This window comes from Mustela erminea, chromosome 10 (genome assembly GCF_009829155.1).
Source record: "Mustela erminea isolate mMusErm1 chromosome 10, mMusErm1.Pri, whole genome shotgun sequence".
NCBI lineage: Eukaryota > Metazoa > Chordata > Mammalia > Carnivora > Mustelidae > Mustela > Mustela erminea.
The window spans coordinates 82,471,104-82,496,969 of record NC_045623.1 but is presented as its reverse complement, the minus strand read 5'-3'; the positions used below and the strand labels follow the sequence as shown (position 1 = coordinate 82,496,969).

At 37.1% G+C, this 25,866-nt stretch overlaps 1 protein-coding gene across 13 annotated transcripts in view; it reads left to right on the top strand.

The window, feature by feature from the left end:
* The window catches only part of LOC116600647 (protein argonaute-3), a 127,065-nt gene that overhangs the window by 43,173 nt on the left and 58,026 nt on the right, over positions 1 to 25,866 (top strand). For 9 of the 13 annotated variants that reach the window (XM_032360803.1, XM_032360805.1, XM_032360802.1 and 6 more), the window contains 3 exons: positions 3,950 to 4,070; positions 8,949 to 9,157; positions 9,997 to 10,133. In XM_032360803.1, coding sequence (XP_032216694.1) covers positions 3,950 to 4,070; positions 8,949 to 9,157; positions 9,997 to 10,133 — 467 coding nt within the window. Of the gene's footprint in view, positions 1 to 3,949; positions 4,071 to 8,948; positions 9,158 to 9,996; positions 10,134 to 20,371; positions 20,452 to 20,486; positions 21,828 to 25,866 lie in introns of those variants that run through there. The other 4 variants (XM_032360814.1, XM_032360813.1, XM_032360812.1 and 1 more) reach the window with 4 other exon arrangements.

The following is a 25,866-nucleotide window of genomic DNA, read 5'->3' as shown; positions in this document are numbered from 1 at the left end:
AAGACTGGGGTCCCAATAGAAAAATGAGCAAAAGAAACAAACAAGGAATTAACAAAAGAACAGTACATGAAGGAGTGCTCGAATTCATTAGTAATAGGAGACATCTCAATTAAAATAACATTTTAGTTTTATGTGCTAGGCTAGCAAAAAATAGAAAGCAGAGCTGCATAATAACAAATCTTATCTGGGATATGGGGAAATAGGATCTCCAGGAATGTAGATCATATATCCACTCTGGAGAACAGTTTGGCAGTTCTTCATAATTTAGTTGATAAAATTCATTTGGGCCTGACGGTTTTGTTCCTGGGTATATAGCCAGAGATTAATTCTCACACAAGTCCATAAAGGGATATAGTAAGAGATACTGCAATGCGCCGTTGTTTTTGGTGGCTTGCAGTTGAAGTCTGGATTGTTAGGTGAATGGATAGACAACATATGGACTACTTTGCACTAGTGAGAAACAATGAACTAAGTGTCCCACAGCAGTATGAATACATTTTTTAAACCTAGTGCCAGAGGATAAAGGTGGGAATATAAGCAAACAGAAGGATGTTCATCAAACACTTAGAAGAGATAACTTACTGGAAAGAAGAAGGGAATTTAGGAAATGGAGGTGTAAGGAAAGAAGAGAGGTCTCCTACGATGAATGATGAAAATAAGCCATGAATTGAGGAGTATGGTTTACTTAACCTTTTTTATCTGGGACATAAAAGTGGGGTTCGGGCACTCATTTGGCAGTGATATATAGGTTGGGTTGGAGAAGAAAAAATTAAAGGCATAAAAAACAAGAGACTTAAAATTTAATCTAGGTACTGGAACATGAGGTTATAATTTAGGATCGTGGTAATTGGGAATGAAAAGTAAAGGACTGATGTGAGAAATACTGCAGAGAGGTGAGGTCAGCAACTAATTGGATGAAGAGATGAGCCAGGTTTTGAATCTGGTTAAATGAGGAAAGGGAGGTCCCAATAAAGAGGAGCAGTGAATAGGATAACTAGATAACATGGGGGAGATATGTTGAATTCCGCTTTAGATTCCATTGGAGGTTCTAGCGGTTGAGGTAAATTGTCCACTGTTAGAACATTCATGAAGAATAATATACTGTGGGGACGTCTGGGTGGCTCAGTGGGTTAAGCCTCTGCCTTCGGCTCAGGTCTTGATCTTGGGGTTCTGGGATCAACCCCTGCGTCCAGCTCTCTTCTCCATGGGGAGCCTGTTTTCCCCTGTCTCTCCGCCTGCCTTTCTGCCTACTTGTGATCTCTCTCTCTCTCTGTCAAATAAATAAATAAAATCTTTAAGAAAAAAGAATATGCTGTACTAGATATTGAAACAGAACATTTTTTTCCCCCTAAGTTGTTTTAGCACAGCTATTTTAACTCCTCCAATCATTTTGATTCTTAGAGTGGTTTGATTGGGCTGCCAGGATTTGGTAAGCTTAAAGTTATACTAATTTATTGTTGAGGAAAAATGACAAAATAGCCAAAACATTCTGACAAATTAGATCTGTAAAGTTTCACCTAAGAAACTGGACTTGATAATGCCTGCAGAAGAAAATGGTAAATGGCAGAAAATTCTGAAATTTTTTGGACGTGAAAATGGATCAGTGAGGGGCGCCTGGGTGGCTCAGTGGGTTAAAGCCTCTGCCTTCGACTCAGGTCATGCTCCCAGGGTCCTGGGATCAAGCCCCGCATCGGGCTCTCTGCTCGACAGGGATCCTGCTTCCTCTTCCCTCTCTGCCTGCTTCTCTGCCTGCTTATGATCTCCGTCTGTCAAATAAATAAAATCTTAAAAAAAAAAAATGGATCAGTGAGTTGAATCTTTTTTGTAAAATTTACTCTAGAAGAGGCTTGATCTTGATTTAAATAATTTCAGCAAAGTGAAATTGAAGAAGAGGAAAATAGAAATTTTGAGCATGTAGGAAATTGCTCTAGGTATCAAGTCAGCTCAGTTATTTTGTATCAGAGAATGCCTTTTTCTCTCCTTTCTCCTACCTACCCACAGGCTAGAATTAAATCTTTTTTCCCCATTCTTATAAATGTATTGTAAATTATACCAGTAATATATAAATATACTCTCATCATAACATATTTAGATTATTTAGACAAAATAAAAAATTGTTTTTCACTTCCCTTACCAGAGATAGTCATTGTATCTTTTTGGTACATATTCTTCTAGGTAACTTTCCACTGCTTTTACAAGAAATATATGTACAAAAATAAATGTTGATTTGTGGAGATTTTTTATCATTCTCATTATAGTCTAATTTTTTAATGTAAAAGTCTTGAGTATCTTTCCACGTAAGTGTATATAGTATAAAAATGTTTGTTGGGGGCGCCTGAGTGGCTCAGTGGGTCAGGTCATGATCTCAGGGTCTGGGATTGAGCCCCACATCGGGCTCTCTGCTCAGCGGGGAGCCTGCTTCCCCCTCTCTCTCTGCCTGCCTCTCTGCCTATGTGATCTCTGTCAAATAAATAAATAAAATCTTTAAAAAAAATAAAAATGTTTGTTGGATGAAGATAGTTTCTGAATATTCTTACTGGCTACATAATGTGAGGGTGGGGAGAGAGGTTGAAAAGGATTGAGGGGGATACAAAGGTATTTATTGTTCTCAAGAATCTCACAGTCTAATTTATGCAAAAAAGACATACAAATGACCAGCAGACACATGAAAAAGTGCTCAATGTCACTCAGCATCAGGGAAATACAAATCGAAACCACAATGAGGTACCACCTCATACCAGTCAGAATGGCTAAAATTAACAAGTCAGGAAACGATAGATGCTGGCGAGGAGGCAGAGAAAGGGGAGCCCTCCTACACTCTTGATGGGAATGCCTGGGGCAGCCACTCTGGAAAACAGCATGGAGGTTCCTCAAAAAGTGGAAAATAGAGCCACCCTATGACCCAGCAATCATACTACTGGGCATTTACCCTAACAATACAAATGTAGTGATCCAAAGGGGCACGTGCACCCAAATGCTTATGGCAGCAATGTCCACAATAGCCCAACTATGGAAAGAGCCTAGATGTCCATCAACAGATAAATGGATAAAGAAGATGTGGTGTATATATATATATATATACAGTGGAATACTATGCAGCCATCTAAAGAAATGAAATCTTGCCATTTGCAACAACATGGATGGAACTAGAGGGTATTATGCTGAATGAAATAAATCAGAGAAAAACAATTATATGATCTCCCTGATATGAGGAATTTGAGAGGCAGAGTGGGGGGTTTGAGGGGTAGGGAAGGACAAAAATGAAACAGGATGGGATCAGGAGGGGGACAAATCAAAAGAAACTCTTAACCTCTCAAAACAAACTGAGGGTTCCTGGGGGATGGGGTAGGGATAGGGTGGTTGGGTTATGGACATTGGGGAGTATATGTGCTGTGGTGAGTGCTATGAAGTGTGTAACCCTGATGATTCACAGACCTTGTACCCCTGGGGCAAATAATACATTATATGTTAATAAATATAATTAATAAAAAAAAGAATCTCACAGTCTAGTAGAAGTGAAGTGTACAATAAGTATAATACAGTGGAGTAAATGTTCTAATAGATACATGTACTAGGTGGTATTTGGACCCAGCGTGAAGAGCATCACACTGTTTGATAGAGAAGTGCATGTGTCAGGTAGTGCTCAGAGATGGTAAAAGGAATTGAGGATCATTTTCTGAGGATAATATTTTGCAGGTTTACTGAGGCCTAGAATGATTAAGTAATTCACTGGATTCGTTCTTTTCTGTTGTTTGTGAAATTCTTATCCCTTGCCAGAAATCAGTCTTTCTGGTATCCTACGGTATGGTCGTGAAAGCAATATCTTTATCAGTATGATTGTCTTTTAGAATTTTGACATCTTTAAATAGTGCAAGAATTACTTTATTTTGTATTTTGTATATTTCATCATGGATAGGATTATGTGAATATATTTTTTCCCCTTTTTTAGGGAGGTGGTTGACTCAATGGTTCAGCATTTTAAAGTGACTATATTTGGGGACCGTAGACCAGTTTATGATGGAAAAAGAAGCCTTTACACAGCCAATCCACTTCCTGTGGCAACTACTGGGGTAAGGTGTATTCCTTTATTGAAGAGCTATTCTTTGCAGTATCTCCCTTTATTTTTTATTTTTATTTATTTTATTTTTTTGAGAGAGAGATTGGGTTGGGAGGAGGGGGCATAGGGACAGGGAGGCTATCTCAAGCAGGCTTCACATCTGTCATGGAGCCCAACAAGGGCTCAGTCCTACGACCCTGAGATCATGACTCAAGCTTAAACCAGGAGTCGGACCTCAATCAACTGAGCCACCCAGGCACCTAGCAATATCTCCCTTTAAATGCATTTATTACCGGGGCACCTGGGTGGCTCAGTGGTTTAAAGCCTCTGCCTTCGGCTCAGTTCATGATCCCAGAGTCCTGGGATCGAGCCCCGCATCGGGGTCTCTGCTTAGCAGGGAGCCTGCTTCCTCCTCTCTCTCTCTGCCTGCCTCTCTGCCTGCTTGTGATCTCTGTTGAAAAATAAATTAAAAATCTTTTTTAAAAAATGCATTTATTACCATTTTATTATAGTCCATATATATATGAGCATATTATTTATCTTTTTTAACTTTTTTTTTTTTTTAAGATTTTATTTATTTATTTGTCAGAGAGAGAGCAAGCGAGAGCGAGCACAGGCAGACAGAGTGGAAGGCAGAGTCAGAGGAAGAAGCAGGCTCCCTGCGGAGCAAGGAGCCCGATGTGGGACTCGATCCCAGGACGCTGGGATCATGACCTGAGCCGAAGGCAGCTGCTTAACCAACTGAGCCACCCAGGCGTCCCCCTTTTTTAACTTCTTATTTTGAAATAATTTTATTTATATTTTTCTAGGTTTATATTTTGTTTTGTTTTTAACTACACTTTTTTTTTTTTTAAGATGTTATTTATTTATTTGACAGACAGAGATCACAAGTAGGCAAGAGAGGCAGGCAGGGAGAGAGGAAGAAGCATGCTCTCCACGGAGCAGAGAGCCCGACGTGGGGTTCGATCCCAGGACCCTGGGATCATGACCTAAGCCCAAAGCAGAGGCTTTAACCCACTGAGCCACCCAGGCGCCCCTCTAGGTTTTTCTTTTTTAAGATTTTATTTATTTATTTGAGAGAGAGAGCAAGGGGTGAGGCAAAAGGAGAGGAAGAGGGATTAGCAGACTTCCTGCTCAGCAGGGACCCCTATGTAAGCCTCCATCCCAGGACTCTGGGATCATGACTTGTGCCAAAGGCAGACTCTTAACTGACTTAGCCACCCAGAAGCCTCTTGAAATCATTTTAAACATACTGAAAAGTTGTAAGAATTAAAGAACTCATGTAGACCTTTTACCCAGATTGACCAGTGTTCCTTAACTTTTACCACATATGTCTTATCATTCTTTCTTTCGTTATCTTTGTAGATATTTATATGGGATGAAATACACATCCATGCTTATCTTTTCTTGAACCATTCAAGAGAAGGTTGTATGTGTCATGCCCTTTAATATGTTTTTCTTAAGAACAAGGATAAAAATCAAAGTACGGTTATCCACTCCACTAAATTCTGCATTAGATTTTATCTAATCAGCAACCCATATTCCAGTTTTGTCATTTGTTCCACTGATGACTTTTAGCATTTCTTCCCCTCTAATAAAAAATTCAGTACAGGTTCATGATTGTATTTAGATACCACATTTTGTTTGTTTGTTTGTTTTAAAGATTATTTATTTGAAAGAAAGCAAGCGCATGAACGGAGGTGGGGCAGAGGGAGAGGGAGAGATTCTCAAGCAGATCCCCATTTGAGAACAGAGCCCAACGAGCTCAGTTCACAAATCTGAGATCATGACCTGAGCCGAAATCAACAGTCAGATGCTTAATCTGCTGAGCCACCCAGTTGCCCCAAGATACCACGTCTTTTTAGTCTTCTTTATTCTGGAACAGCTTCCCAGCCTTCTTCCTTTCATGACATTAACATGGTAGAAGATTACAGGCAAATTGTTTGTAGAATGTCGCTCAATATGGGTTTGTCTGATTTTCTCTTGATTAGACTCTGATTAAACATTTTTGGCAGAAATAATTACACAAGTGTTCTTTCTTTATCAGTGGATCTTATCAGGAGACATTAATATGTATTTGTTCTATTAATGGTGATACTAAGTTTGATCACTTGGCTAAGCCGGTGTCTGCCAGGTTTCTCCTGTCAAGTTTTTCTTTTTCTCCTGTGGGGAGATGTTATTTTTAACCGTGGTAAAATTTACCAGGTGAGCCATTTTTAATGTACATTTTAGGGGCATGAATGTACATTTAATGTACATTTGTAATCATAACCAGTCTTTATCTCTATAACTCTATTTATCTTGTAAAACTGAAACTGTACCCATGAAATACTTAAGTCCCCATTCTCCCCTCCCCTCAGTGCCTGGCAGCCACCATTCTATCTTTCGTCTGTATGGCTTTGACTACTCTTAGTGCTTCATCTAAGTGGAATCATACGGTATTTGTGTTTTTGTGACTGACGTCACTTAGCTTTATGTCCTCCGAATTCGTCCATGTTGTTGCATGTGTCAGTATATCCTTCCTTTTTAAGGCTGAATAATACTCCATTGTGTGTATATACCACATTTTGTTTGTCCACATATCCATTGATGAACACCTTTTGGGTATTACAAAAATGCTGCTGGGAATGTATACAAATACCTGTTTCAGTTCTTGCTTTCAGTTCCTTTGTGTATAAGCGGTAATTTCTATTTTTAACATTTTGAGAAATCACCATACTGTTTTCCATAGTGGCTGCCCCATTGTTCTTTCACACCAGCAATGCACAAGCATTCCAAATTCTTCACACCCTTGCCAACACTTGCTGTTTTCTGGGTTGTTATTGTTGTTGTTTATTATAACCATCCTAATGGGTATGAGATTATATCTCACTGTGGTTTTGATTTGCATTTCCCTAATGATTAGTGAGTTCAGCATCTTTTCATGAGCTCATTTGCATATCTTCATCCTTTGCCCATTTTAAAAATTGGGATTAATTTTTGCTGTTAAGTTTTAGGGTTTCTTCATACTTTCTTAATATATAGGATTTGCAAGTATTTTCTCACATTTTTTAGGTTGCCTTTTCACTTTGTTGATTCTGTCTTCTGATGCACAGAAGTGTTTTTGGTTTTGTTTCTCGGTTTTTGAGTAGACTCCACACCCAGGGTGTGGCCCAACATGGGGCTTGAATTCAAGACACTGACTGAGATCACGACCTGTGCTGAGGTTACTTAAGAACCGGATGCTTAACCTACTGAGCCACGTAGGAGCCCCTAAGAAGTTTTTAATTTTTATATGGGAAATACTTTTAAAAGATTTTTAAAATTTGTTTATTTTAGAGAGAGAATATGAGCCGGGGTGGGGATGGGGACAGAGGGAGAGAGAAAACCTCAGGCAGACTCCCTGCTGAGTGGGGCATCCATGCAGGCTTCATCTCATGACCTTGAGATCATGACCTGAGCCGAGATGGGAGAGTTGGCCACTTAACTGAATGAGTCACCCAGTCACCCAGATATGGGAGATACTTTAAGGCTCCTGTTTCTCATTAGATTTTTAAGTAATTGATGATTTTTACTTGGAAGAATTATTAGTAATTAGTAACGCTGATTTTCTAGTTCTGTCATTCCTTCTACATTTATTAGTTGATATTGACTATAACGGAGAGCATTTTATTTTCCCTAATTTATTTGTCTTTATTTATTTCACTGCCCCATTTGGCCATTGGGAGCCCCTTTAAGATGATTCCTGTTTCCTTTTTGATCACACACTTTATTTTGCATACTTCCTTACTTTCTGACACAAGATGATCCAGGCTTTTCTTATGTTTTCCCTGCTGTGGCCATGCAGCTGGCCCTTTCTCAGAGAAACAATGGTTTCTTTAAGTTGGGGGATGCAACTTACAAACCAAAATCTGGGTATGTATTCATGCTGCTAGGTGATAGGTATTTCTAAAATGGATGACGGTAGGAAATAAAAATATATAAGTGAAAGAAATAATATATAATACTATATGTCATGTAGTGAACCTGCCATAAGTATTCTACACAAGTACTACTTATTGTATAATATTATATATATAATATATAAATATAACAAATATATTAATAAATATATATATGAAGTCATGAGTTGAAACTGATTCTCTAAATTTCGGTTTATCCCCCCAGAATTCCTCCTTTACTCCCCACATTGCATATTTGTATCTTCCTTCTTTTTTGAACCATAGAACATCACTGCCTTTACACATCTGTTCATTCCTACCATACAATTATAAAATTGTTTCAGAATTGCTACACCATACCACCCACCTCTCCTCCACATCCCCAGTTGAGAATATATTCAGTATACTGCGTTCAAGAGTTCCTTGCATTAATATTTTCTTTGTCTCCTCCTTTCAGTATGGTTAGGTAATTCATTTGAAACATTCGGTTCTATTTAATTTTCGTTATATTTTAATTTTTTCACTTTATCCTTCTTGATTTTATTTTTAATTTTTTTAACTGATAAAACTTTATTTTAAAAAAATTTATTTAACATGGTTCCAGAAATCAAAACTATGCTGAAAAATATACTCAGAATTGTTATTCTCCTTTATTTCTTCCCATCCTTTGAGAGTAACCAGTTTCTTTGTTTCCGGTTCATGCTTCTTGTGTTTCTTTTTGCAGAAATGAGATATATGTATATTTCCCATTTTCTTCTTTTTCACCAAAAGATGGCATACTATTTGTAATCTTGTGTACTTTGCTTTTTTTTTTTTTTTTTTTTGCGTAACAGTACAACTTAGAGATTATTGATTTAGCATTGAGGTTGGCTTTTTATTTTTGCTCTGTTTTTTCTTAAATATCTTTTTAACTTAAAAGTAATTGTTCTTATCTTTTTCAACTTATCAGTTGATTGTTTCCCCATCAACAGGTAGATTTAGATGTTACTTTACCTGGGGAAGGTGGAAAAGATCGACCTTTCAAGGTGTCAATTAAATTTGTCTCTCGGGTGAGTTGGCACCTACTACATGAAGTACTGACAGGACGGACCTTGCCTGAGCCACTGGAATTAGACAAGCCAATCAGCACTAATCCTGTCCATGCCGTTGATGTGGTGCTACGACATCTGCCCTCCATGAAGTGGGTGCTTCTGGCTTTTTCTTCTTTTTAGATTTTCAGTGTGAAGGCTTTCTTCCCAAGAGCGGGTTGTGCAGCCCTTCTTTGATTAACCTTCATGTGTTAGATCTTTTGATTACTTCATTTAAAAAATAGCATGCATACAAGTTCCTTGACAACAGAAGTATGTTACAGAAAAAATTCTGATTTTTGAAAGTGAATGCACATCATTAACATAGCTATTCTAGTGTATACCTTTTAGAAAAATGTCTAACCTTTATCTTAGAAGCTATAAATCTTGAATAACTGACATGTTTAGTTAAGTCCCCTTATTCTAAAGGTAATTTCATTATTTATACAATAATACCAATTTGTGTTGAAATTGCTACACTCTTAATTACACTGTCACCTTACAAGTGTATGTTTGTATTTATGTGCCTATATATGTAGGATCAATGTGTCTTTTTAAAGAAAAATAGGTTTTGGAAACACATTTATAGAAATAGCCTTTTGATCAATATTTATTTACTCTTTAGCATTTCCTAAGTTTGGAACTGGTTTTTCTTTTCACATGTTTCTAATAAAGTATTTTAAATAAAATTTATTCTTACGCAAACTAAGATGAGTTTTGGAAGGGAGAGTTTCAGTGAAGGATGCTGATGGTTTTTGTTTTGTTTTTGTTTTTCATTTAGAGTGGCTGCTTTTTGCTTTCACAAATTTGGAAAATATTTAGTTTCATATATTCCTAATGATAAACATCGTTAGGATAACTTAAGTTTAGGTACTCTAGACTACTGTATTCTGCAAATTTATATACCTATATGGCAGTGAAAGGACTGAACATGACATTTTAATTTTTATAGATATACGCCTGTGGGGCGTTCCTTTTTCTCAGCTCCAGAAGGATATGACCACCCCCTCGGAGGCGGCAGGGAAGTATGGTTTGGATTCCATCAATCTGTCCGACCTGCCATGTGGAAAATGATGCTTAATATTGATGGTAAGGGAGCTAAAACCACATTCTGTCTTGGGTAGTTGAATCCTGTCTATGCGTTCTGTGTGTGCAGTTTATATATAATTATACGTACTGGTGTCTTGGGAGTAATATTTGGACACATACTAAGACAGAGTCGAAAAACCTTTGTATTTTTATTACGTTTTGTTTAGAAAGCCTTTACACAGAAGTTGTCCTGGAATGCCACTAAGCATGAAGTAAGCACATTAAAGCATGTACAAAAGCCTTGACATGATTATCTGAACAATCTCACTTTTGTCCTTTTAACTCTTAAGTCAGTATTTCATTATGAAATTCATGTTTTAAAGGAAAATAGTCTGTTGGTCATGGTGAGCCCAGGTGTTATACCTACCACTGATGCTTATAGTGGTGCTAATTGTACTTTCATTTTTAGCTCATAAATATTTTTGAGTATATATAAAAGTAGGGGGAATAGTATGATAAACTGCCACTTATGTGCTGCCTGTGAAGAATCTTCCACCTTCCTTAAACTTCCTATATTTCCTCTTCTAAATCAGATCCCAGATAACAAGTTATTTTGTCTCTACTACTTTAGTATGTACCTCTTAAAAAATGGGTGTTTTCTTACATAGTCATAATGCCATTATCTTATATAAGAAAATTTTAGTAATCATTTATTTGTAACCTCTAGTTCCCTGCCTGTAATCAGATGTCCTTGATTATCTCAGATATGTCCTTTTATAGTTAGGTGGTTCTAATCAGGTTCCAAACAAGATCCACCTATCATGTTTAGCTGATACACTTTTTTAATGTAGTAGTCCCATTTCTTTCCTCCTGTTTTGTTTTGTTTTGTTTTGTCTTAAATGCCATTGACTTGTTAAGGAAGCTCTGTCACTTTTCCTGAAGAATATCCAAAAATCCACCTTTGTCTTTTGTTCTTGTGGTGTCATTATCTTATTCCGCTGTCCCCTATATTTCCTGAAAGTGAAAGTTAGCCCTAGAAGTTTGGTTTGATTCTGGTTCAGAATACTTCATATGTGCTTCATATTGTATATTAGAAGACACAACAGTATCTAGAGGTTCCAGTTTTAGTGATACTAAATCAGTTGGCCTGATCTCTCCATTGTAAATCTCCCAGTCAACATTTCTATTACTAATAGTCCATTCAGTAATCATCGTTACCCAGATCATCTGTTTCACTAGTGATTACCAAGCGGTATTTTTCCTAATTCTGTATTTGTTGTCTTTGGTAGTATTTTTGCTTTCTAGCACAGGAGGAAATTTCAGGCTCATCTTGTATTTCCTGCTCTGTATGTGGAATCAGCCATTCCTTCAAGGATCCCTAGATCTTTCCAGATCGCTCCCTAGTTTCTGCATTATTTTCAGTTGCTTCTATCATTGTGGGAATATGTCACTGAGGAGCTATATCTCAGAAGTCCTCTTTCAATGTACAGGTGGGGTGTTTAGTTTGCCATTTCAGAACATTGTTTCCTGTATATGTAGATACATCTTTAAGATAGATTTCAAGAGGGAAGATTAGTAGGTCAAGGGCAAATGTATTTGTAATTTTGATCATTATTGTCAGATTGTCCTCTAGAGGTTCTGAGTATTGTGCATCAGTGAGTGAGACTACCTGTTTTGTTGCCTCTAGAAATGTGAAACTCTAGATTCTCTTAATTGGATTTGCAAGAAATCATTTCCTCATGAACTTTTGCATTTGGCCATCTTTTCACATGTGTAAGGGTCACCTTATTTCTTTTTTTTTTTTTAATTAGCTGTTTTTGTCTTTTGCCCCTTTTTTCTGTTGGATTTTCAGTTTTCTCATTTACTGAGAGCTTTCTAAATTAAGGATATTGACCCCTTGTATTGTGAATTGTGTTTATCCTTTATTATTTGTTTTTTAACCTGTAGTATGGTCTTGTTTTTATATTTTGCCATGTAGAAATTTGTGTCTTTGGGGGTTGAGGGATAGTAAATACATATACAAAGACACTTTAATGTAGTAGTCAGTCGTTTCTTTAATGGCTTATAGTATCTTATAAGGCTAGTCTCAAATTTCTCCTCAGGCTTTTCTAGGCTATTCTTTTTTTTGTTTTATTTTTTTTATTTTTTTAAGGTTTTTTTTTTTATTTTACTTACTTATTTGACAGAGAGAGAGAGATCACAAGCAGGCAGAGGCAGGCAGAGAGAGAGAAGTAAGCATACTCCCCGCTGAGCAGAAAGCCCAACGTGGGGCTCGATCCCAGAACCCCGAGACCAGGACCCGAGCCAAAGGCAGAGGCCTAACCCATTGAGCCACCCAGGCGCCCCTCTAGGCTATTCTTAATTATTTTACCATGTAGACTGTAGAAACACCAGTGGATGTGGAAGAATGGTCTGTTATTTTTATTATTAAAATCTCATTACATTTATAAATAGTTAGGACAAATTGGCATCTTTAAGATACTAAGTCTTTCTGGCCAAGAAAACACTATACCTTTTTATTGGTGCAAGATTACTTTTGTTTCTTTCAGGGGTATTTTAAAGTTTTCCTCATGTAAAAGTTGCGCATATCTTGTACATATTCCCTCCCCCTTTTTTTGGCTATTAAATGGATTTATACATTCTAACTGGTTATTGTTCACATACATGAAGGCCTTTGACTTCTGTATACCTGCTCTGTTTCATTGAGTTCCATTTTTTTATAGTAGTTATTCAAGTAATTTTCTTGTTATTTCTAGGTTATAATCATTTCATCTACAGATAATGATAGGTTTACCTCTTCCTTTGGATTTTTATACTTATAATTTTTTTCTTATCAGATTATATTGACTAATTAGACAGTGTTAAGTAAAGTGATTAGTAGGCATCTTCTTTTTATTCCTTACCGTAGAAAGGAATGCTTCCATTGTTTCTACATTAAGTATGATATATACATATATATGTATATGTATAAGAGCATCTGTTGATTTCTATTTTATTAAGTACTTTTAATCAAGAATGGATGTTGAATTTGTCAGATTTTCTTCTTAGGATCACTGGAGCTAATGATATGATATTTCTTGTCTTTTTAACGAAACACTGAACCAAACTTGTGTTTCTTGATTCTTTTAATGTGATGCTGTATTCTGTTTGCTGATATTTTACTTTTTTAATCAAAATGCAAAAGTAAGTTTGATCTGATCTGTAATCTTTTTTTCTGTAATCTTTTTCAACTTTTGGTGTTAATCATTTATCTCATAAAAAATTTAGAAGTTTTATTTTCTAAAATGTACAAGTTTTTAAATAGTATTAAAATTGTTAGCTCTTGAAATAAAGTTAGAGACAGTTTATGATAACTTACTGATATGAGGAATTTGCAAAACAGGACAGAGGATCATAGGGAAAGGGATGGAAAAATGAAACAAGACAAAACCAGAGAGGGAGACAAACCATAAGAGACTCTTAATCTCAGGAAACAAACTGAGAGTTGCTGGAGTAAAGGGGGGATGGAAGGAATGGGGTGTCTAGGTGATAGACATTGGGGAGGGTATGTGCTATGGTGAGTGCTGTGAATTGTGTAAGACTGATGAATCACAGGCCTGTACCCCTGAAACAGATAATACATTATATGTTAATTTAAAAAATAATACATTATATGTTAATTAAAAAAGAAAGAAAAAAATTGTCAGCTCTTTCAAGATTTGGTAGAATTCTCCTATAAAATATTGTTGCATGGTCTGTTTTGTTTGATGTGTAGTAGCTGTTGGAAAACTTCCATTCACTTTGTGAAAATCAGTTTGTTTAGGTTCAGTCTGGGGTTCAGTTTTGGTAGGTTATATCTTACTAGAAAATTATTTTGTCTGTATTTGATTTTTATAGAGAGTTTTATATAGTTTCTTATTTTTTGAAATTGTTTCTACTTCTCTGGTTTCCCCCCATTTCTTATTTTGTGTATTTGTGTTTTGTCCATTTTATTTGTGTTTTGTCCATAGTAGTTTAATAACTGGTTTCAACACCTGCTGCCACAGGCCACCTGGCAAAAGAGCTTTTGAAACTTTTTTTTTTAAGTTCTCTGGCTTTCTGTTTTCTAAATTCTTAATTTCTGCTTTTAGCTTTATAAATGTTTTCTCTTCTTTTTTCCTCTTTTGTTACTTTAGTTGTTTTTCTAACTTTTTGAGCTGTTAGTCACTCGTCTTCATTTTTTCTTAATGTTGACATTATTTAAAACAATGAATTTTCTTCAGATCACTATTATAGCTACATTCCAAAGCCTCTAATGTGTAGAAGGTTTTTTTGTTTTGTTTTGTTTTGTTTTTAAGATTTTATTTATTTATTTGACATACAGAGATCACAGGTAGGCAGAGAAACAGGCAGAGAGAGAGGAGGAGGCAAGCTCCCTACTGAGTGGAGAGCCCGATGCAGGGCTCGATCCCAGGACCCTGGGATCATGACCTGAGCCGAAGGCAGAGGCTTTAACCCACTGAGCCACCCAGGCGCCTCTAATGTGTAGAAGTTTTATTATTGTCTAGAAACACCACAAATTTAATTTGTATTTTCCCTCTTATCCAAATGTTGATTGAGAGACTTTTTATATTTTCTGATTGAAGAACTTTTTATTTTCTGATTTTGTTATAAATTTCTAGTTTTGTGGGTTGTTAATCAGAGAATGTGGCTTATATTTCTCCTTTTAGAATTTGTTTAGGTTTATTTTGTAGTCTAGAGGCTCTTGGGTGGCTCATTGGGTTGTGTCCAACTCTTCATTTTGGCTCAGGACATGATCTCAGGGTAATGAGATTGAGCCCTGCATCAGACTCCCTACTCAGGACAGAGTCTGCTTGAGATTCTTTTCCCTCTGCCTCCTGCCTCTTTGCTTTTCCCCATGCTCACAGGTGTGTGAGCCCTCTCTCTGTGTGTCTCTCTCTTTTTTTTTTTTTTTAAGCTTTTTTTTTTTTTAAGATTTTATTTATTTGACAGACGGAGATCACAAGTAGATGGAGAGGCAGGCAGAGAGAGAGAGAGAAGCAGGCTCCCTGCTGAGCAGAGAGCCCGATGCGGGACTCGATCCCAGGACCCTGAGATCATGACCTGAGCCGAAGGCAGCGGCTTAACCCACTGAGCCACCCAGGCGCCCCTGTGTGTCTCTCTCTTGAAGGAAGGATTTGTTGAGGTATATTTTGTAGTCTAATACATAGTCAAATATTGTGAAAGCTCAGTATGTATTTGAAAATACATATATTCAGTTATCAGAGTTAAGTTAAATGAATATCCATCAGTGCTTACCATTTAGATTATATTATTTCTGTTTACTTGTTCTCTCAGACTGGGAGAAAAATTTTAAAATTTCTGCTATTACTATGTTTCTCTCTCCCATATCTCCTTTGATTTCTGCTTTCTTAATGTTGCTGCTGTATTATTAAGGGCTTTTATATACCTCTTTTTTCATTGTGAACTGTACCCTTTACAATGATAAAATGACCTTTTTATACTTTGGGGTAAAAGTCTGTGTAATCTAATGAAAGAATTACAATCCATTTGTTTGTGAACCTTATCCTGTCAACTTTTCTTTTCCTTTATCTTTTTTAATACTTTCTGAATCACAGATGTATCTTGGAGACAGCATAGAATGGTTTTGCTTTGTAGGTCAATCTAAAGCTTTTTTTGTGTTAATGCATGAATTAAGCTGGATAATAAGAAGGACATACATGCTTGGTCTTAGTTGTGTAACATTTTTTTATATTCTATTTCCTGATAATATATGTTCTTGAAACTTCAGATGGTCTGTGTGCTTTTTATTTTATTTATTTACTTTTAAAGATTTTATTTACTTGACAGAAAGAGAACACAGGCGGGGGCGGGGCGGGGGGGGGGTGGGGGGGTGTGGGCAGATGCAGAAGCAGGCTGAGCTGGGAGACTGACAAGGGGCCTGATCTCAGGACCCTGGGATCATGACCTGAGCTGAAGGCAGACACTTTTAACGCCCCTGTTTGTATGTTTTTTAAATAATAGTTTTGATATCAAGAAGGGTTTTTTTCCCCCACTATGGTAACTCTTTATACTTATACTTTCATATAATACTCATGTTTGTTTGGTTTTTTTAAACTACTTTTTTTTTTTTTTGAAGTGTGGTTGATAATGTTATACTAGTTTCAGGTGTACAACATAGTGATTGGACAAGTTTGTATATTATGCTATGCTAACCACTCATCTTTCTCTCTTTTAAGCAGTGTCTTTTTTCCTTTATAAGTAACAATTATATTAGCTTTTTTCTGTTCCTTCCCTTGTTTCCTCTCCTTTACTAACTTGTTTTAGCAAATATACCATTATTTTATTGTTCTTTATAATTTTGCTTAAACTTTTTTTATTTGACTTTCAATATTGACTCCTCTGTTACTGTAAGGTATAGTGAGTTTATCCTGCTTCTGTTTTCCACTATCATTGTATATTGTATTTGTATGTATTATTATTCCTACATTATTAGAGTATGTAACAGTTGCATTCCATTCTATCACTAGTATATCCATTTGCTTTCATCTGAAATCTATAATTAAGTGTATTTGTGCTGTCAGTCCTTTTGCTGAAATTTTTCCTTTCATCTCTTGGTTGCAGTTGTCCTCAGTTGTTTCATGTGTATATGTGTTGTAGTAGTTTTTTTTATTTTTTTATTTAGATTCAATTAGCCAATATATAGTACATCATTAGTTGTTTTTTTTTTTTTTTAAGATTTTATTTATTTATTTGACAGAGAGAGAGAGAGACCACAAGTAGGCAGAGGGGTCAGGAGGGAGGAAGTAGGCTTCTTGCCCAGCAGAGAGCCCAATGCAGGGCTCAATCCCAGGACCCTGAGATCGTGACCCGAGCTGAAGGCAGAGGCCTAACCCACTGAGCCACCCAAGCACCCCAACATCATTAGTTTTTGACATAGTGTCAGATTCTTCATTAGTTGCATCTAACACCCAGTGCTCATCAAAACACATGCCCTCCTTAATGCCATCACCCAGTTACCCCATCTCCCCACCCCTCCCTTCCACAACCCGTAGTTTGTTTCCTGGAGCCAAGAGTCTCTCATGGTTTGTCTCCCTCTCTGATTTCTTCCCATTCAATTTTCCCTTCCTTCCCCTATGGTCCTCTGCTCTATTCCTTTTATTTCACTTAGCATAATACCACCCAGTTCCATCCATGTGGATGCAATTGGTAGGTATTCATCCTTTCTGATGGCTGAGTAATATTCCATTATATATGAATCACATCTTCTTTATTCATTTATTCATTCATCTGTTGAAGGACATCTCGGCTCCTTCTACAGTTTGGCTATTGTGAACATTGCTGCTATGAACATGGGGGTGCATGTGTCCCTTCTTTTCACTACATCTGTATCTTTTCACTACATCTGTATCTGTATCCAGTAGTGCAGTTGCTGGATCATAGGGTAGCTCTATTTTAACTTCTTGAGGCACCGCCATACTATTTTCCAGAGTGGCTGCACCAGCTTGCATTCCCACCAACAGTGTAAGAGGATTCCCCTTTCTCCACATCTTCACTAACATTTGTTGTTCCCTGTCTTGTTAATTCAGTTGTTTCTTCAAGAAGAGAAGGGCTCATGAATAAGAGCTAAGTGTTAACATACTGAAAACCATTTACTTACAGCCTTGTTCCTGAAGGATTGTTTGTCTAAGACATAAAATTATTGACTTACACTTTCTTGAATATCTGCTAAGTATTTGTCTCCTGTCTTCTGACATTGATGTTCAGTAGAGAAGTATAATATCAGCTTGATTTTCTTCACCCCTAGAAGGGACCTGTTTTTTCGTCTGGTTGCTGAAATTATATTTTTACACTTCTTTCACTGGATTTTTTTGTTGATGTTGACCATTTTAGGTCAGTTTTCAAAGGATTCCCTTTGAAAATGTAGGTTCAAGTATTCTGGGGTTTTTTTATTGTTTAATTTTCTTATAAAACATTACTATTCTCTTTGCTCCTTGCTGTGCCTTTTTTAGTGTAATTTTCATGATGTGCTCCTTTTTTCAACTTGTAAAAATCTTTTTCTTCCATTTCTTTCATGAATCAGGTCTATGATACTTCTGTCTTTACTTCTTTGACTGGCTGTCTCTTCTCTAAGTTCTTGAATTGCTGCTCGGAAATTTTCCCCTCCATTCCTTCCCTTTTTTTCCTTCCTTCCCTTCTTCCTTTCTTCCTTCCTTTTAATGTTTATTTATTTATTTAATTTCTACACCCAGCGTAGGGCTCAAACTCAAAACCCCAAGATCAAGAGTCCCATGCTCTTCTGACTTACCCAGCCAGCCACCCTTGTGAGATTTTCCTAATAGTTGTATTAAGAAGTTTTAAATTCATGGGGCACCTGAGTGGCTCAGTCAGTTAAGTGACCAACTCTTGATTTCAGCTCAGGTCATGAACTCAGGGTCCTGAGATTGAGCCCTGCATTAGACTCCCTGCTCTGTGGGAAGTCAGCTTAAGGATTCTCTCTCCCTCTCCTTCTGTGCGCTGCCTGCCCCCCACTGTTAATATATGTGCTCACATATGCACTCTTACTCTCAAAATAAATAAATCTTCTTTATTTAAAAAAAAATTTTTTTTAATTCATGTTAAAAAGTAGTATTATGGGGGCACCTGGGTGGCTCAGTGGGTTAAAGCCTCTGCCTTCGGCTCAGGTCACGATCCCAGGGTCCTGGGATCAAGCCCCGCATCGGGCTCTCTGCTCAGTGGGGAGCCTGCTTCCTCCTCTCTCTCTGCCTGCCTCTCTGCCTACTTGTGATCTCTGTCTGTCAAAAAATAAATAAAAAATCTTAAAAAAAAAAAAAGTGTTATGGTTTTCATCTACTTTGTGGTAATTTTTTGTTGAGTTTTGTCAGGGGTGTTGTACCGTTTGACTTTTTTTATGGCATCTTTCTGCAGATACCACTCTTTTTTTACTCATATTTTAATTAGATGAGCTTTCCCAAACCACATATTGGAAGACTCTGGAGTGGGGAGAGGAGGAACAGGACATTAGGAGCAAGGTGGTTTCCCAGGTTTCTCTTTTCAAGGCCTCTGTCCTCTGTTCTGATGGGTTCTTTCTAAAAATATAGCTATGTCTCCTTTGCCTCTTAGTAATTTACGTGTATATGAGGTGAGAACTACCAGCCACCAGGTCCTTACTAGTTTCTGCTACCAAGGGATATAACTCCTGCCTTTTAAACTGCCTGCTTGGCCGCTGCCTTCGGCTCAGGTCATGATCTCGGGGTCCCGGGATCGAGTCCCGCATCGGGCTCTCTGCTCAGCAAGGAGCCTGCTTCCTCCTCTCTCTCTCTGCCTGCCTCTCTGCCTACTTGTGATCTCTCTCTGTCAAATAAATAAATAAAATCTTTAAAAAAAAAAAAAAAGTTTTAAACTGCCTGCTTCAAATGTTAACAGAATTTGTGAAGGGTATACAGAAGATCTTTGTGGTGTTCTATGAACTTTTCTGTAAGCTGAAGTTACAGATGAAAAGTGCGTGCCTTGCTTTTAAAGGAGTACTAGTGTCTGAGATCTTTCGCTTCCAGACCACCCTCCACTCATTCTCATGGCACTTTTACACCTCCTTTTTTCTACTGTCTTCTGAGATTTTCCCGGTAAATCTCAGTTCTAAACATTGCAGTTCCCACTTAGGATAGGACCCTCTCTTTCTGGGAGTGAAAATTTGTTATTCCCTTACTAGACTCTTTTTATACTTGTCTTGCATAAGTTCTACCACTACCAAGTACTTTGGGCCATATTCACTTATAATTTGGTATTTCACTTTTTCACTGTCTCCTGGGTTCACCAAATATGTAGAGGGGTTTGCTTTTCTTTTTAAATACATTCTCTTTGTTGTTCTGTATTGGGTTCTAAGGAGAAAAGTGGAAAAATTTGGAAATAAAATGCTATTTTCTTACTGGAACTTAAAGTCTAGCTTTGGATATTATTAAATAATTTCTAGATAAGCCATTGGTCATATAAATCGCAAAGAAAATTTTAAGTATTTTGAACTTAATGATAATGAAAATAATACATATCAGAACTGGTAAGGATAGCTAAAAACAATGCTAAGAGAGAATTTAAAACTTTAAATGCCTATCAGAAAAGAAGAAAAGCATCAAGGACCTAAGTATTCATCTCAACAAGTTATAAAAATAGAAAATAAATACAAAGCAAATAGAAGGAAATAAGAGTTAAAAACAGAAATTAATGAAATAGAAAACAAATTTATTTTGTAGGTAGGAAGACTTGAAAAGTTTTTAAGAAGGATAGTGACATGATCATATTTGTTTTCCAGAAAGAGACCTCTGGCAACAGTGTGGAGAATAGATAGAGGAGAAAAAACTAATCTCAGAAGCCAGTTAGGAGGCTTTTTCAATCACTAGTTCAGGTAAGAGATGGTGATGGTCTAATGTGGGATGGAGAGAGAAAGGAACCATATTATAAGGAATAAGCTGAAAAAATAGATTTAAGAGCCATGTCCAGAAAAAAACTTTGGGTATAGTTACTGGCACATGGAACTAAGTGGAAATGAACAGACCAGAGGATTTACTAGGTTTTTGAAAGAATTGCTTTTGGAAATAAACTTATAACCCTGGTATATTTGTCAGGTTCAACCAGGGAAACAGAACCTGTAGATCTAGAGAGAGATTTGGCTTACGTAGTTGCAGGGCCTCGTGAGGCAAGTCTGAAATCCATAGAATAGGCTGTCAGGAAGGGCAGACTGGGACTAGTGGGCATGAGCTGAAGCTGCTGTTCATAGGTGGAAGTTCTCCTCTGTCTTGGGGAAACACCAGCCCTGCTGTAAGGCCCTGCTGTTCAGCCCTGCTGAACGAGGCCCACCCACATTATCCAGGATAATCTCCTTTACTTAGTCAACTGATTATGGATTTTAATTACATCTATTACTTATGCTATAATACCTAGATTAGTGTTTGAATAGCTGACAACTAGTAACCCAGCCAAGCTGATGCATTTGAAAAACAAAAATATACCTGACCTGCAAAGTTACTCAATCTTTGAAACAATCTTCATGTTCCCAACCCTTCAGGCTCAGTGACTGTGCTATATTATAAACTAGCTTCCAAGAAGGGCATACTCACCAACCTATAATCGGAATAATGATTCATTCATACCAGGTGTGAATGGTAGTGCTGTCAGTTGAATTGGGAGATAGATGTGCTGTTGCTGATTAGTTGGCAGTACATACCGTATATAAATAAATCAAATGTTAATATGTCCATAGCTTGAAAATCCTCTGGGACATATGGATAAAGATTATAATAGGTAGTTGGAAATGCAGATATGAAAATCTGTAGTGGTGGGAGCTAGAAGTAGAAGTATGGGAACTCCTCAGTATACAAATTTATATTTGAAACTATAGAAATGGAAAAACTTCTTTAGGAATAGTATTTAAAACAGGAATGAGGAGGATAAAGCCATTGGGAATCCTAGCATTTAAGGAAGGAAGAAGGACCAGTGAGCAGATAACGATTATCACAGGCAGTATGAGAGCTAAATAATGGTGTCAGGGAACCCAAGGGAGGAAACATTCATAGAGTAGATAATTTCACAGTTAAGCAGTGGGAACTTTTCCAGTAAAATCAAGAATAAAGGAAGGATATCAAGGCGATGATATTTTAGTTATTTTGTGTTTGCTAACCTCTATTCTTCTTACAGGTTTCAGTCTACATGTTACTTCCTTGAGAAGCAGCATTTGACACCCTCTCCCTCCCCATATCCAGCCATCCCCCAAGTATGAATTAGGTATTTCTTTCCTGTATTCCCATAGCACAGTGTACTCCCCCTGTAATATAGCATGTGTTCCTCAGCATTATAAGTGTTTATTGTTCTTTGTCTCCTATTAGAATGAAAGCTCCACAAAGCTAGGGACTGTCCATCTTAATCACCAGTGTACATACCCTCCATGCTTAGCACAGTTCTTGGTCATATTAAGCAAAGAATGAATAGATAAAATCAAGAACATGGAGGTAGAGCATCCAAATTATCCTGGAAAGTTAAAAGAATATTTGGACAAGTAAGTGATACAGTGAGATCAAGAGTTTGAATTGAAAAGGAGGTACACATAAATAAGATTTTTGAGAGGTCTCTAAGATAAAACTTGATTGAAAGACAAAAGAGAAAATCTAAATGAATGAAATTGAGAAGACTCGATTTGGTAAGATGTCAGTTTTCCCCAAATTAATCTGTAAATGCAGTTTTAAATAAAATCTCAGGGACGCCTGGGTGGCTCAGGGGGTTAAGTCTCTGCCTTTGGCTCATGTCATGATCTCAGGGTCCTGGGATCAAGCCCTGCATTGGGCTCTCTGCTCAGCATGGAGCCTGCTCCACATCCCCCTCCCCAACCTCCCACCTGCCTCTGCCTACTTGTGATCTCTGTTTGTCAAATAAATAAATAAAATCCCAGCAGGGTATATCATGAAACTTAATCAGTAAATATTAAGGTTTATATGGAAAAATAAGTGTCCAAGAAAAGCCAATATAATTTTAAATAAGAGTAAAGAAGGAGGAATTGCTCTCTTTATTTTAAAACTATAACAATTAGTATTCCACAGTGCTTTAAGTGCAGGGACAGACAGATCAGTGAGGCAGAATACAGAGACCAGAAATAAGCCATATATATGCATGGAAACCTTGTAAAATGTCTGGCAGCATTTCATATCATTGAAGAAAGAGAATATTTAATAAATGGTGTTTAGGTGGCGCCTGGGTGGCTCAGTGGGTTGGGCCGCTGCCTTCAGCTCAGGTCATGATCTGAGTGTCCTGGGATGGAGCCGGGCTCTCTGCTCAGCAGGGAGCCTGCTTCCTCCTTTCTCTCTGCCTGCCTCTCTGCCTGCTTGTGATCTCTCTCTGTCAAATAAATAAATAAAATCTTTTAAAAAAATTAAAAAATAAAAAAATAATAATAAATGGTGTTTATACAGTTAACTACATGAGAAAAATAAATTAGAACCATTCCACATCACATCCAAAATCTATTTCTAGGTGTATTTTAATCCTAAATGCATAATGCAAAACTTAGAAATGCTTTCTTTCGAAATTCTTTTAGAATAAAATAAGAGAATTACCTCTAATGTTGTATAAAATATAAAATGTATAAATCAGAAGATAATAGTGATAAGCTTGGCTACATCAAAATTTAAAACTTGTGTTATAAAGGTAATCATAAACAGTTAAAATGCTAGGAGAATATTTATAGTACATACAACCAAGAGTTTTACAAAATATAAGGACAGATCAATAGTAAAACAGGTAGTTCAGAAAAGAGGAGACCCAAATGATCAATAAACACATGAAAATCAGATTCTCAAAAAAAAAAAAAGAAAAGAGGGGCGCCTGGGTGGCTCAGTGGGTTAAAGCCTCTGCCTTCGGCTCAGGTCATGATCCCAGGGTCCTGGGATCGAGCCCCACATGGGCTCTCTGCTCAGTGGGGAGCCTGCTTCCTCCTCTCTCTCTCTCTCTGCCTGCCTCTCTGCCTACTTGTAATCTCTGTCGATCAAATAAATAAAATAAAATCTTTAAAAAGAAAAGAAATCAGATTCTCAAATTCATTAGTGATTAGCAAATGAAATAAATAAATTTCCATTTCAAACCCAGCAGGTTTATAAAAATTAAAGTCTTTTTTTTTCTTTTTAAATATTTATTTGAGACAGAGATGATGAGAGAACATGAGCGGGAAGGATGAAGAGAAGCAGACTCCCCGCTTAGCAGGGGCTCGATCCCTGGATGTTGGGATCATGACCTGAGCTGAAGGCAGATGCTTTACCAGTTGAGTCATTCAGATACCCCAAAATTAGTCTTAAATCAAATGTTAGTGAGGATACAAAGTTAAAGGAACTCACACACTATCTGTAGTAATATCATTTGGTATAGCTACTTTGGAGAGCAGTTTTCAGTATCTAGAAAGGATGAAGTAAAGATTAAATTACACATATCTTAAAACCCATAATAATATACAATAGAGATAATCTGGCATATGTGCTTGAGGCATTATTTGTTAATAGCAGAAAACTGGAAGCAGCCTAATTCCTTATCAGTGTTTCCTTGGGAGGCATTCTGAATACATAAATTGTTATAAAATATTGTGGTATACTCTATGACAGTTAAATGAGTGAACCAGATCTACACATATCAGCACAAATTATCATCAAAAACAATGTTGAGGTGGTAGCAGATACTGAAAGGATAGGTTATCATTTTTGTAAATTTAAAACAGAACAAATATATATACTGAGCGCATACAGGTGCAGTACAATTATCAAAACATAGTGGGACAAATGGACACCAATTTCAGAATAATGGTTCCCTTTAGGAAGAAAGAAGGAAGAGAAATGGAATAGATTGGTTGGCATAGAATAGATGGACCTAAGGGCTGTATGTTTCAAGAAAAATGTGGGAGTATGTTTATTTTTGTGAAATACTATGTATTTACTATCAGAAGATAGATAGCATTTTCAAAAAAGATCTGTGGTATATTAATGAAATGAAAATACAGCTTAAAAGTTGAAATGGGTTTGCTTTTTTGTTGTTGTCTTTAAGATTGTATTTATATATTAGAGCAGAGCATGAGAGAGAGTATAAGCGGGGGGAATGGGGAGGAGGAGCTGACTCCCAACCCAGCAGGGAGCCCAATGTGAGGCTCAATCCCAGCACCCTAGGATCATGACCTGAGCCAAAGGCAGACGCTTAACTGACTGAGCCACCTAGGCACTGTGCCTAGGGTTTTTTAATTGTTTTTTAATTACTTTTTAATTGCCAATAAAATGTAGTTGCTGCTATGAAAAATAATGAGTGAAAATATTGCACTGACCACCTGACTTGCTTATGTTTCCTTTTTTGTTGTTTTTGTGTGATTTGATTTGTGATTGATACCAAGCATCCCTTGTGCTTAGTATATTGCACTGAACAAAATAGCCCTTGTTGAACTTGAAATCTACTGGAAAAGACTAGTATTGATCAATACAAATATTATGAAGGAGAAGTGCTGAGTACAATGGGAGCATATAACATGGATCCATTCTAGTCTCAGGATTTGAGGAACATGTTCTGAGGAAGTGACAGATTCCCTCTAGGGGAAATTGGTAGTAGAAGTAAGAATGGAAGAGTGAAGGACGCCTGGGTAGCTCAGCTGGTTAAGCAACTGCCTTCGGCTCAGGTGGTGATCCCGGAGTCCGAGGATCAAGTCCCACATCGGGCTTCCTGCTCAGCAGGGAGTTTACGTCTCCCTCTGACCTCCCCTTCCATGCTCTCTCTGTGTCTCTGTTGAATAAATAAATAAAATCATTAAAAAAAAAAAAAAAAAGAATGGCAGAGTGAAGAGTACTCCTAAGTGAGAGAGCAGTTTAATTCTGATTATGTGACGTAATCTTATCTTCAAAATGATTGTTTTTTGTGGTATTTAATACTCTCCCAACTATGTAATTGGACTTAACTGTAATTTTACCAATCTAAGACTCAAAAATATTTTTTCTTCGCATTTCATCATCTCTGAAATTGGGAGATGTCTTACAGTTGATGGTTTGTCACAGTTTAATTGGGAGGTTTCTTTTTTAGGATACATGAAATACTGATTTACCTTCCCATCACTGGTGTCTTAGAGTCAGTGAAATGTGGAATATATATATATATATATTTTTTTTTTTAAGGTTTTATTTATTTATTTGACAGAGATCACAAGTAGGCAGAGAGGCATGGAGAGGGAAGCAGGCTCCCTGCTGAGCAGAGAGCCCAATGCGGGGCTCGATCCCAGGACCCTGAGATCATGACCCGAGCCGAAGGCAACAGC